An 11,183-nucleotide genomic window follows, 5' to 3' on the forward strand; every position below is an offset into this window, starting at 1 on the left:
ATCACACCTCCATCTCCATCGATGGCAGACTTATCTGTAACTTGGGATTCGCTGATGACATTGACCTCATGGGTAGTACCAGCAGCCACCTCAAAGACCTCACCAAAGTGTGATTATAGGTAAGGTTATATTTCTTACAGATAGCAGTTACGGTAAGATGTTAAAATTATTCCCATATGATAAACGATAAGATCCACATTAAGACATTTTTGGAAAATTGTGAAAACATCTACAAACAAAGTAATATGCATTTGAATTTCGGAAGCAAAACAAAAACACAATTGTAAAATAAGGAATTTTACGTATGAATACAGTTTAACGACCAGGTCGATCTCAGATTATACCAATCTGATCTGTCGATCTGCTGGTTAAAATGTTAACACTTTAAGAAACCATGTCTGAATTGCTCTTCTTCGGTCATGCACAGAAGGAATATCAAATAATTATGTCAAATTCTTGTGCCAGTTTTCTATCATAAGCCGTATCAAATTTCTTGAACTTTTCGATAACATTTGACCGGACTCACGTTTCAAACGCACGCGAAAATTATACATTTAGACACAATGGACTAATTACGGATATATGTTTCACTCAGTGCAATCCCTTTCGAATGAAGAATTATGAATACATAGACAGGCATATAGAATTTAGAATATTTAATATCTTATGATTAAGCCAATAATGGCTGACTAATTATGTTAAGTTCGCAAGAATTCTAGCGAGTTTGGAGCAGATGCTGACTTCTCGAGCCATTCGAGAACAAAGCATTCCAATCTATAAGCATATATTTGAAACATGATGATGTTATAGTTATAATATTGAACCTAGTGTTGAAACAAGCAAGCGGATCAATTCCACAGACGATTTGAATTATTTAAATTTCCAACTTTTGAAAGACATGAATAAAACTTCTGGCATTCCGCCAAGTACTGGCATAAGTTGTTAATCGAATGCCATATTTGTACACAATTAATCATTCACTTCACCGGTGTGGTAAAAGAGATTCAATCCTTTATTTTTCAGAAGAATAAAATTATGTCACTCTCAATGAACTGTACAAAATATATTATGTTCACATTCCTTCCTTTGTTTCCGTATGAAATGCGATCTATACAATAGTAATTATTTTGACAGATCCGGGTTTGACCATGTTTTGCAAGCCTTCTCGAATCCACAGTCATTTTCAGATAGGCTTTGACAGGGCGCGGACACGCTATTGTTTTCTATAAATCAAATAAAATAAAATAATTTGAATCAGTATCCGACAGAAATGGACCGTTTCGACCAAAAGAAAATTACCAAGAATTTAGCGGCAATCAATAAAACTATCGAAAAGGATGTTTTGGAAATAACGATCAGACTGCACGCGGAGAAAGTTCTAAGCGACAAAGCAAAGTCAGAGGTTGAAAATGCAGATCCCAAAAAAGGGCAACTAAGATGCGGTTTACTGGTCAATCATCTTCTACGGAGTGGACCTGATACTTACGGAGCATTCGTCAAAGTTTTGAGAGAACGAAAATTCATCAAGCTAATTGATGCGATGGAGAATTCTGTACAAAAAGGTGATTAATAGTAAAATAATGCTATTTATATAATTATAAATTGATAATCAGGTTTTGTATGTATTTTTATAAAATTGTATGCATGAAGCTTGCCCTAAGTTAAGACCATGTAAATAGGTTTACAATTATTCGCTTGTGTAACAATAAGCAGCGCATTGTTAATAGTAAGAAAATCAAATTACCGTTTCATTTTACGATCAGATCGAATTAATGGAACGTGAAATAAAAATTTCGTGTAGAACTTACGTGTATCTCTTGGTGTTTTTTTCAGGACCATGTATTATCAACACTAATGAACGGGAACAGACATTCGTTATATCGCAACATAAGGTTTGACTTTGTTTACAATTATAATAATTATTACTCTCATTTTAATCATTGACTCAACAATTTAATTGTATAAAACACATCCTTTTTTCTTAATTTAATGGAATAATATTTCAAAAATGTCTTATTTTGTTTACGATAAATGCTATTACTTAAAGGAACATATCTCACGCTGCAAAGTTTTCAATTAGAAATTAAGCATGATTTTATTTCATGTTATAACCTTTTATGATTTAATTTTTCTATTGGTATTGGAAATGGAACCGTACGCACGGCTGTCATTGCCATAAATGGGACATAGTGTCGTGGTTTTTAAAGATTTGCAAAGTTCTTGTTAAACGCTGTCTTCCCTTTAATAAATATTGCACAAATGTATATATGTTACTTTAGCATGCATTTGTTTGTTACAGAAATCCGCTAAATTCAACGTAAGAGCTATCGAGGAGGACGATAGCGATGAAAATGGCACCAACGGTCTTCTCACCACACGAGCCATTCGATCTTCAAAGAGACCAACATTCGATAGCATGCTCACCTTTGTCAGTCGAGTGGAATAAACAATCGTCAATGCCCGGTTGTCTTCGGAAACGATCAGAAGCCAATGGAATTATTAGACTGTCATTTGAATCCATGTTTAACGTTCGCCGCTAATTATTGAGTGCAGGACAGACTGTCGAAGTATTTGAAAGAGAAGACATTCTGTCCTCTTCTTTAACATACCAAAGCAAACGTGTTAAGAAGAAATAACAGTATATGTACATATGCTATGTGATTATCAACATCATCGTCATCATTATCAACACCATTTTAAGCAATAACAACATTTAACCCATTTATGCCTAGCGTCTAGAAAAAAAGGCCTTAGCAAACAGCGTAGACCCGGATGATACGCCGCGGCGGCGTCTCATCTGGGTCTACGCTGTTTGCTTAAAGGAATTTCTGTAAGAAATATTCTAAATATAGAAATAAATATACTAGAAATCCCTTATTTTGGCAATAAATTGATCCAATTTAGAAGAATGGGATAGTCCACTAGGCATGAATGGGTTAATCAACTTCATTATTGTTGTTTCTGTTCATGCATTCGTTATACCGTTGTATTTCAAGAGTTTCTTCTAGTCAAAATATTATTATCTATTGTCCGCAAAAAACGTGTATTTATTTATTGTGTATTCCTTGAAATCGAATACGTCATACATTTATTTATTTATTGTGTATTGCTTGAAATCGAATACGACCTTAAAAACCCCTGAATAATCGTGTGGTAATCGGGTTTTAAGATTGTGTTTTTCACAAAAAAAATCTGTTGATGGCACAACGTATGGTTAATTAACTTCATTTAAATTTGATACTTAATGTCGTACATTGTATACCACAATATTATTGTTCGATTGAATAAAGCGTGAAGAAAATGTGTGATCGTGTTCTCTTTACTCCGTGACACACGGTGATAAAAGTATTATTTATTGTCTACTATGTCGTACGGTCAACAATTTTGGCTCTGAATTGAAAACAACGTGAATGAATTTCAACAGATGACTGATTATCAATCGAACACACAAGGTCGTCTTAAAACAATAGTATTGTCTTGTGGTTTTGAGGAATGCTTTTGTTTTTATGATTATAATGTAAAATATCAGTCTGATAAGCCTCGCCTTCTTGCATGTGAAGATTATCCGAGATAAAATATGTTTACTTATATATCTTTCATAAAATAAATAATGTTTTGCTACATATAGTTGTATTTGTTAAAGATAGTGGATGGGCACCGTAATAAAATTATTATTCTTTAACATGGGTTAATATATTTTAGGGTGTGGATGCATACTTTTTAAAACGTAAACAACCAGTTTTACTTGTACGAAGAAGTAACACAATCTCCTATGCACTCATGTAATTGCATTTTCAAATACAGTTTGGATTGCTTAAAAAAACGCCGATCTGAATTCCAGTATAACTCTTAGGTAATTAAACGCATCTAACGGATGGTTTGCAACCTCGTTTTTGCTCTCATCTCAATAAGTCTCTCGTTTTTATGTAAAATGGGCTAGCACAAAATAATAAACACTAATTTCTACCCGTAATCGGTACGATAATGTTTGTTTAGTTCTGATAAAAAAACAAACGCGTGTACCTAGATGATGTACCTATATTACTTCTCTATGTCGTTTTAAGTAAAACTGTACTTGAATCTCTTTTTAATATCGTCTTTGTTGCTAGTAAAAGAAGTTTTTTTTCAATTCTGATAAGAACAAACACTTTGCTTATGTTTTTTGTTTCAATTAAGTTATCTATATGCCATGTTTGAGAACCTATATTAATGCTCTATTTTTTATTTAGTAAAAACGCACATATATCTCTTTTTTTTTTAAATAATCCTTATAGTCTATGTTGCTATTAAAATCAGTACAATAACATGTTACAATAATAATTAATGATAAAAAGCAACATCCAACGTTATTTTTACATCCATAATCTTCAAAATAATATTTGCTGAACCCTTTAAGAAGAAGATTTGTACAACGTCATATTTTATACAATTATGCTTCATATATGACATGGTTGAATATCTACACACAAATAATTACTTAGTGGTTAGAAAAATGTATTGAATCTCGTTTTTATATGTTTATAATTAATTTATTTACGAACATTGTATAAAAAATATACTATATTATGTTGATATATATGGTAAAAACGCAACTCAAACGGTACATTCGAAGTAAACAATTGTTTTTAAATTGTTAAAATGTCCAATCAATCTTTCTGTAATATGAGATCTGCTTACTCCCTTCTTTTTCTTTCTGTCATGTTCATGCGGTCAAACAAACAATTCACTAATCGTTCGATACATGGGTGTAAAGCAGTACAAGGGCTTATTTGGGGGCAATTTTCCATACAATATACACATGAACATTCGTATATGCACTTTTAATGTAAAAGGCCTATCATCAGAAATCAAACGTCAGCGGGCGTTTAAATGTTTAAATGAAAAAAAAAAGATAAATTCTTTCTCCAAGAAACTCATTTCACAAAGCAAAAAGATAATTGGGATGGCGAATTTGTTTTTAAGTGGAAACATTTCCAACTCGAAAGAAGTTGGAATCATAATCAATTCAAAATTGTGCTACGATGTAAATAGAACACATATAACCAATAGTAGGGCGTATTGAGAATAAAAATGAAAAGCAATAACATCAGTCTAATTAATATATACGGTCCAAACAAAAACGATATATTGATATTTGAGATTTTGAAAAAAAAATATATTGGAACACACACATGAATCTATCATTATTGGTGGAGACTTAAACACAGTTATAAAATATAAAATAGTAAAAACGATACAAAACAAAAATGTAACAAAATGATCAATGCAATTATAGAAAGACGTGATTTTCATGACATTTGGAGATTATTTAATACTACTTATAAACATTACACATGTCACTTAAATACAAAACCCACCATCTTCTGACTTTTTCCTTTTGTCTTCAAACTTAATATACCATGTTATAGAAAGTAAAATTTGTAAAGGCTTTAAATCAGACCACTCGATAGTATATTTCATCTTCAACTGCAGACACAATACAAGAGGGCCTGGATATTTTATAATAAACAATTCGATCATTTTAGAGAAAGAATATCAAAACATGATTAAAGGTTCTATTCGAGGAATAGCAAATATTAATTAATAAAAGCTAACCCTAACAAATTGTGGGAAGTGATAAAAGGCCGAATTCGAGATGATACAATCAAATATGCAAGCAAATCAAAAGGAAACAAATTAAACGAGGAAACAAAAATAGAATCTAAAATTCCTGAACTAGAAGAATATATCTAAATCAATGAACTAAACTAAACGAAAAAACATTATGATTACTTAATGGGAGATAGAAAACAAGCAATCTTATTACGATCAAAGTCAGCATGGATTGTAGTGGTGGAAAAAAAATCTGCTATCTCAGAGAAAAAACGGGCTGAAAAAAAGTTTACCAAATAAAAGACGACACAGGGACAATTTTAAACAACCCAAAGAAAGTTTTAAAATATATTGCGGGTCACTACGAAAACTTGAATAAGGCGAAACACACTATCGATGTTTCACTTCCTTTTTTCCAAAATGAATGCAATAAAATTGATAATGATAATCCAAACAATTTAAACGTACACCTATCAGAATACGAATGTGCGATTGCTCTAAAGGAATGAACAATAACTACAGTCCGGGGTCTGATGGTTTGTCAGTAGAATTTAATAAGATTTTCTGGAACGACATAAAATATTACTTCTTAATTTTCTCAATTTTTCTCTTGATAATAATGACCTAACAGAGATACAGCAACAAAGCATATTTACACTTTTACAAAAAAAAGGAAACGACACATTATCCTTAAATAACTGGAGACCAGTTTCACTCCTTAATGTTGACTATAAATTTGCTACAAAACCGTAGCAAATAGAATAAAATGCCTTTAACAACATTATAAGCAATACGCAAACTGGCTTAATGAAAGGTCGATATATTGGAGAACATGGAAGATTTATTTGAAGAGGAAATACGTGCAGTAAATGTAAAAAATAACACTTGTTTAATTTTCTTTTCGAATTTCAAAAAAAGCATTCGACAGCTTAGACCACGCCTTTATATTCAAAGACTTCGTAATTTTGGCTTTAGAGATTATATTAAGAAATGGGTAAAAGTGTTATAGTACAATGCAAAAAAACGTTTTACTAATAATGGCTTCTTCTCAGAACTGTTCCAAATTAAAAGAGGTGTTCGACAAGGCTATCCATTATCACCTTCCCTTTTTTTAATTTGCATTGAAATTTTATCGCAATTCATAATGATCAAAACATAAGTGGTATAAAATTTGGAAATATAGAAACAAAACAGATACTTTTTGCTGACGACGTTTGCTTTCTGAAACATGGTTCTCAACAAAGATTTAAAAAACTTATTTCAACGTTGGATAATTTTGGGAAAATATCCGGTCTAGCACTAAAAAGGACAAAATGTTCTGTTTTCCGTTTAGGATCATTAAGGGATACGAATATTGAATTTTGCAAAAAGAATTTTTTTTAATTGGAACTCAACTCAATCGACATCATTAGGTATAATTTTCTGTTATAATCCAAATGAAACTATAGGATGTAATATAATTAATTAAATTCAACCAATCCGAAATTCTCTTGGAAATAATGGAATTTTTCATTGATAGGGTAATATCAAAGTACTAAAAACATTTGCATTCGGAAGGCTTGTGAATCCTCTATCCGTTCTCCAAAACACATCTTCAAATATTATAAAACAACTGAAAATAATGTTCTTCAAATTTCTTTGGGACTTAAATCCCGAAAAAATGCTAGGAATCGAATAATACAAGATTATAAAATTAAAAATGCTCGATATAGAATTATTTTTAGATGCATTAAAGGCTAGTTGGGTAAAACGGTTCATCCACGAAAAAGATTCATTGATAATTAAATTATATAGTTCGATGCTTACACCGCACGTAGAAAACACTGTTTTCAAATGCAATATAAAACGAACAGATGTTGAAAAACTCGAAAATTCCGTCAATATTTTTGCAACAGATTGTAAAAGCCTGGTCTCAAACAGCACATAATGCAAATATAGATACCATTTAAAAAATAATAATACGGGACAACTCGCATATGCAATGTAACAATCAAATGTTATATTTTAGAAAATTACATAATAGAGGTTAAAAAAAATATTTGTAGAAAATATTTACGATTTTAGAAATAAAACGCTTAATCGTTAGAAAAACTCCAAGAATTATATGATATTAACACAAATTATTGTTTAATTTTTTTCTCACTCGTTAAGAGCATCCCAGTAGAATGGAAACAATCTATTTAATTCGGACATATATCATATACAACACCAGATAACTTTGTTGATCATATAACAGTTAAAACTAAAATATGCAAAATAGTGTACAAACGTCTACTAAACGCTTATAAACCTACACAAATAACATGTGTAACAAAATGGGAAGCACTACTTTACACAAACACAATGGACAACACTCAACTTTTCTGTCAAGTCCCATCGCTTACTGTAGATACAAAACTTTCAGCACGTTTAACAACTTATGTCAGTACTTGGCGGAATGCCAGCAGTTGTATTCATATACAAAATAATGCATATCTGTTCAAGTAAAAACGTGTAGAGTGGATCATATGCGATTTCTGTTCGGCAAGTACTGATTCTGCAAAACACATGTTTTGGGAATGCAAATCCAATATATTTGGTCGGAAGTCACAATCATGATTCAAAACAATGTTAATTTTAATTTGAAACATATCACACACCTTACCTTTTAAATAATGTCCATATTTAGTTTGTACAGGATTTTGCATTTTATATCAGAACATATGACTTAATATTATATTCGAAACTTATTTAATTAAAACTACGCTACAACTTTTGGCACAATGATCGCACAGTAGAGATTTAATCTTCGATATAGGGAAACGTAATTGTTGTATAATATTAATACATGCTTATGACTATCAAATCATGCATTCTGCAACCGATATTGATAGATACATAATATTTTGTAGTGGGAAAATATTTATAGTCTCATAAATGATCACGAACTTAGGAACACACTTTAAAGACATTTTCAGAAAATCAGCTAAGATTAGCCAAACATGTGTAATGATATTCAATGAAATGTATAGGCTGTATTTAAATGGCTCTCTTTATACTTTAAACAATGCAACTATTGGACATTGTAACGAGACATGGCATTGTTGGCATGCCTAGTGAGTGCATTTCATATTTGCACAGGTAAAAAATTAATGACATCAAATAAAATAGTAGTCTAACAATGAAAGATATAAAATAATACTGATAAAATGCCAATTGTGCTCAATGCAAGCGCGATGGACCGCATAATGGCCTCTTCTTCACCATGGACATCCAGTGTCGCACTTTTGTGAGACTGAGCCAAACACGTCTTGTTTTAACGGAATGGGTGCTCTGAGGGCTTTTTTTTACAGAACAGTTACCGATTCGTTTTAACACTGTGATATGACACGCCTTACAGCAAGTTACTAGTATTCTTTATACGCTTATAATACGAATACATAAGGTGTATTTCAAGCAAATTTGTTCAACATGTGCAACAGACGATCATTCGTATACAATTATACAAAAGCAAGGAAAACGCAAATAAAGAGTCCATAATGTTCATACTAGTACTTAACGAGCGAGATGAGAATTGTTGATGACCATGTTTGCAGCAAATCGAAGGTTTATTGTCAAACCGTTGTATCTGTTGAACGTTTCCATAACCGATACGGTAGTTTTTCATATTATCTAGAAACGCAGACTTTTGAGTCGTAATGAACTGGTTTTAATTGCCATGAACACTTGATTTTGTGTCCAGTTTAAATAAAAGTATATACATATTGCAACAAACTTCTCAAGATAAAAAAGGCCGCCATGTACCTTATTATTGAATCTTGATATCACCAGTCATATACAGTAGAACCTGTTTTCACTCGAACATCATCGGACCGGGACTATCGGTCGGTTTGAAGTGGTGTTCCTTTTACAGGTGTTTTTATTAAACGTCATTTTATTTATATCATTAGGAAAGTATACGTTTTTTATCACGTTTCTTCTACCTTTATCCAAAACGTGAATAGTGTAATGTACAACTCTTACTTATGTGGTACCGTGAATTCTATGGCAAAGAAGTCTGGATAGATGCCAAACTGCAGCGTTATTTAAGGAACGGTGTCTCAAAGAGAGCGTGTAAGTCAGCCATGCGTTTAGTTCCTGATTCTCTAGTTCAAAGGAGTGGGCCAACATGCTCAGAGCAGATAAGCTGCGCCGTCTGTTAGTAGCATCAGTTTCACGCTTGTCAAGTTCACTGTCCAAGCTACCAATCACATGGTTCTGCAATTTTTTAAACGCGGTTGTCTTTAAAGGTTGATTTTCAAGCCGCCTGTATGTCCTGTATTGCAGATAATAGAGAAATGATAGCGTGTCTACTAAAATGTTATTCATCAAAATGATGTTAAGACACTGCTGGTTTGCTTTGTCCATTGGAGTCTCGTAACATGTTCCGTAGAGTTCATATAACAAATGTCGTGGTACACAATGGCGTTCATATCTGGTGAACACGACGGGCGGATCAACGTTTTTAATTAACTGCAGTGCGTTTTTAATAAGCGTTGTGTCAAGTTTTTTAGTGGGCGAACAGCCGGTGACCAAGTCTAGCGCAGGTTTTATGCGTATCTCTGCTTCTGTGAGGACCTCCGCTACCTTTTGATACTGGCCTGTCACATACAGCATAGACGCATACTTCAACTGACAAGCCAACTGGCCGGACTCATTTGACTTCCTGAACTGTTCAATTATGTCATGAGAAACGCACCTGTTTGCTTCAATACAGGTCGATGCCTCCATTGTCGATAGAGCTGATCGAATGTTTTCGGACTCTAACGTTTGCGCAATCTTGTCTGGAGAATTACTCTCTGCAGTTTCCAAATTGCTTAAAAATGAGCTTAGGTATGATTTATAAGTGTCGTCATGTTCCGTGCGTCTCATTCGCATTTCTAGTAACATGTGTAAGACCACGGGATTTATGACCATGTTTTCACGAAACTGCATAAAAATAAACCATTGACAATCTTCTCTATCTGGCTCTTGTCTACCTACGTCCCCACAATTTTCTGGGTACAAAACGGATGTTAATCTCATTCCAATTTCATCCATTTTCATAAATAGCACGTATATTAAGTTTGAACTTACAAGTTCAGATACCTTTGAAATCAATCGTGTGTATTCATGCGTATGTAGTTTACCTGCGAAAAGATTTACATCTGCTATTGTGTAGTGCGGACAAAACCTTCGCTTCAGAAACCTTGCGAGAGTTTTCAAACAGCAAACAACACATGCGACCAGATTTCTGTCAGTCCACCGCTCCTCTGGGGTGTTCTCAACCGTAAAGAGAAACGCGGTCTTCATATGAAAAGTGCTGAATCGATCACCCACAAAATGTTTAAACAACTCCTTTCGTAGCATTTTTATTATGGTATACGCTTTGAGTTGAACGATATTCAGATCAAACATAAGCATGCGTTCAATCATGTTGGTAGACATTCTCCACTGCTTGGAAAAATCATCACTGCCCCGAGAGCGAATGGTACAATACCTTACACTAGCATTTGCATGAAACCGAACCTCGCTTCCGAACGTCGGAATTCCAGGAGAAACCAAAAACATCCCACACTCAGAAGACCGTCTAA

The 11,183-nt window shown here is 33.1% G+C and overlaps 1 protein-coding gene across 1 annotated transcript; it reads left to right on the forward strand.

The window, feature by feature from the left end:
* The first annotated feature begins 1,208 nt into the window (after positions 1-1,208).
* On the forward strand, positions 1,209-2,733 carry LOC127854437 (uncharacterized). Its single transcript, XM_052389472.1, has 3 exons — positions 1,209-1,562; positions 1,834-1,892; positions 2,300-2,733. The coding sequence occupies exons 1-3, from the start codon at positions 1,271-1,273 to the stop codon at positions 2,444-2,446; spliced, it is 498 nt and encodes a 165-aa protein (XP_052245432.1). The 5' UTR covers positions 1,209-1,270; the 3' UTR covers positions 2,447-2,733.
* Positions 2,734-11,183: the final 8,450 nt, after the last annotated feature.

Source organism: Dreissena polymorpha, chromosome 13, assembly GCF_020536995.1.
Source record: "Dreissena polymorpha isolate Duluth1 chromosome 13, UMN_Dpol_1.0, whole genome shotgun sequence".
In the NCBI taxonomy this organism is placed as follows: domain Eukaryota; kingdom Metazoa; phylum Mollusca; class Bivalvia; order Myida; family Dreissenidae; genus Dreissena; species Dreissena polymorpha.

Bases quoted from the DNA above. Each gene is read 5' to 3' on its own strand.
- LOC127854437 (XM_052389472.1), top strand. From the start codon at position 1,271: ATGGACCGTTTCGACCAAAAGAAAATTACCAAGAATTTAGCGGCAATC. The intron at 1,563-1,833 runs GTGATTAATAGT...TGTTTTTTTCAG, and splicing joins GGAGAATTCTGTACAAAAAG to GACCATGTATTATCAACACT. The intron at 1,893-2,299 runs GTTTGACTTTGT...TGTTTGTTACAG, and splicing joins TCGTTATATCGCAACATAAG to AAATCCGCTAAATTCAACGT.